Here is a 2,500-nt window from a genome sequence, read left to right as displayed (position 1 = left end):
AGACAGACAGACAGACAGACAGACAGACAGACAGACAGACAGACAGAGGGTGGGGGGCAAAAAGAGATGGAAGGAGAGAGCGACTGAGAGAGAAAAGGATGGAGAGAAGGAGAAAGAGAGGAAGAAGGACAAGAGCAGAGAGAAGATTCATGTAGTAAACAGAGGCGCCGTGAGCACCAGAGTCTATGTGCCTAGTCGTACTCCCATGTGTCTCACCACCACATTTAGAGAGAGGGAGGGCGAAAGAATGGGTCCGCTAAGAAAACAGAGGAGACCGAAAAGAAAGCTGTGTGTTCCTGTCTCTGCGCTGAGCTCAGACACACAAGGCCTGTCCAGGGGGTGGGAGTTGCCATGTGAGGGAGGTGTGCTTAGTGTTTACAAAATACACATGCAGCCCCCACACACACACAAACTCTCTCCCGCCATTGTGCGTACACTTCCGTGCACATTGTTATCCCACTCGCTGTTTTGTTATTGCAGTGTACCCTGCCATTTAAAGACTCTGAAAATAGCCGTGCCTGCTTCAGTCACAGTACCTAGAAACCCAGAAGGTGTACGGAACTGCAATGGCTGCCTTAACCAAAGCTTTGTTGAAAGTGTTTGTGAGGAATTACTGAAATAGTTTGTGTTTATTAAACTTATTTAAATATATTTGATTACACATAAAACAGGATTATATACTATCACAATATAATCATAATATGTGTTATTATATAATGTTATTGGAAAATGTTTTAATCTTTGAGTAAAAAACCTTCAAAAGTAACACAATTACAAGTACCATTTCAGTTGCTTTAATGAGATAGTTGACTTTTAAATTGATGATAGAAAAACAACATTTCCTGTCAACCTCCTCACACTAACCCCCATCACCTCTCCATCAACTTGAGATGAGTCACAGTGACCCACTACCCAGACAGACCCACTCTTTCCGTGGTAGATTGTGCTTAAGCTGCGTAAAGGTCTTCCTGTTTAGCATTGCTGCATGGTTGGCTAGCAGTGCCTTAGCTTGCCCCCCCCCCCCCCTCCTGCTGTGTTTATCATCATCACAGTCTGAGTGGTATAGCATTGGAAACCAGTCAGGATTTGTTTTATGACGGTGGTTATTAAAATGATTGCTGCCTCGTAAAGGCGTCAAGGCTGTCTGTTTACACGCAAGCGGCAGATGTCAACATGCAAATATGTGGATAAACAGGAATGGCTGTCCTGGAGGATTGTTAACACATTAGTCCCTGCTGCTAAAAGAAGGAAAGGCTTGTTGACAATGCACACATTCCAGGGGAAAGGTAGTCAAAGGTCAAGGTTGGCCTGTCATAACTCAGGACTTCGAGAAGGTAATGTTAAAGGTGTACAATTGTAGATTGATATGTGGATTGATATTGAGACTATAATGGGGTCAAAGATACAGATTTCAACTCTAATTCGATACTCTTTGGATTCAGTTTCAGTTTTGATTCCGTTTCAAGTTCAGTGAATGGCTCCTCATGGTCCTATAGCGTGGTCCAAGAGTAGTGTTTGCTCTAGGATCATGGACCATGTGTCCAGTGTCTGTACCGGCCAATAGGCTCTGTGAATGGGAGACAAACATAGTGATGACTTAGGCCACGCCTTAAACAGGCCTACCCAATCAACATGCTGTTTCAGGAGCACACTGTGGACGGGAATCATTTCATTGGCTCCAACGAGCTCAAATAGTAACAACTTTCATCAAAATCACAGAATCGAACTTAAAGGGTTGTATGTTGTATTGAATTTGGGCAGCAGGCCCTGGTGAAACTGAGAGGGTGTTGACCTGTGTGTGTGTGTGTGTCTGTCCCTTTCCTTCAGCCCCCGGGCAAAGATCCCTCCCAAACCAGCCAGACCAGTTTGGAGGCCGACCACCCTCCTGGACAAGAGCCGCCCGTCAAGGCGGGGGACCGGGAAGAGGACCAGGAAGAGGAGGCCAAGGCCGCTCCGAAGGAAGCCAAGAAGGCCGACGAGCGTCTCCCGGACGACGGCGAAGGGGAGCGTATCGTCGTCGTCGGTGGCGTGGAAGTCCCCGAGAAGCCGGCTAGCGAGACGTCGGTGAAAACGTCCAGCTCCGACTCGGGCATCGAGGACGGCAAGAGCACGCCCACGTCCGAGGAGGGCAAGACGGCGGACTCGCCCGAGCCCGAGCAGGAGCCGCCGGCGAGCGCCTGGCCGCCAGTGCCCACCGTGGTGGTCAAGAACGCCTGGGAGGAGGAGCCGGTGAGCGAGAGCGCCGCTTCGGACGAGCCGGTGTCCCCCTCCGACGGGGGCCCCGTTCCGGTGCTCGTCCCGCACAAGCGCAACGGGAGCGCGGCGAAGGAGGTCGTCGAGGAGACGTCCTTCGCCGACGGGACGTCCATCGCGGAGGACTCGCTGAGCCTGGTGCCGCACGCCAACGGCCGGCTGTCCAAGCGCTACTCGGACGCCAGCAGTGGAGACCTGAGCCTCAACCTCTCTGGGGACATGGGCTCCATCAGCAAGGACATGGGCT

General features: G+C 50.8%; 1 protein-coding gene across 1 annotated transcript in view; it reads left to right on the top strand.

Annotated features, from left to right (window-relative positions):
- stk10 (serine/threonine kinase 10) overlaps positions 1 to 2,500 on the top strand; it is a 41,252-nt gene that overhangs the window by 23,366 nt on the left and 15,386 nt on the right. The window contains exon 9 of the mRNA XM_062536640.1: positions 1,828 to 2,500. This exon is cut by the window's right edge and continues 14 nt beyond it. Coding sequence (XP_062392624.1) covers positions 1,828 to 2,500 — 673 coding nt within the window. The remainder of the gene's footprint in view (positions 1 to 1,827) is intronic.

This window comes from Sardina pilchardus, chromosome 5, assembly GCF_963854185.1.
Source record: "Sardina pilchardus chromosome 5, fSarPil1.1, whole genome shotgun sequence".
Lineage (NCBI taxonomy): Eukaryota > Metazoa > Chordata > Actinopteri > Clupeiformes > Clupeidae > Sardina > Sardina pilchardus.
Note: the sequence above shows the minus strand (reverse complement) of the source record. Positions and strands in the feature narration are given on the sequence as shown.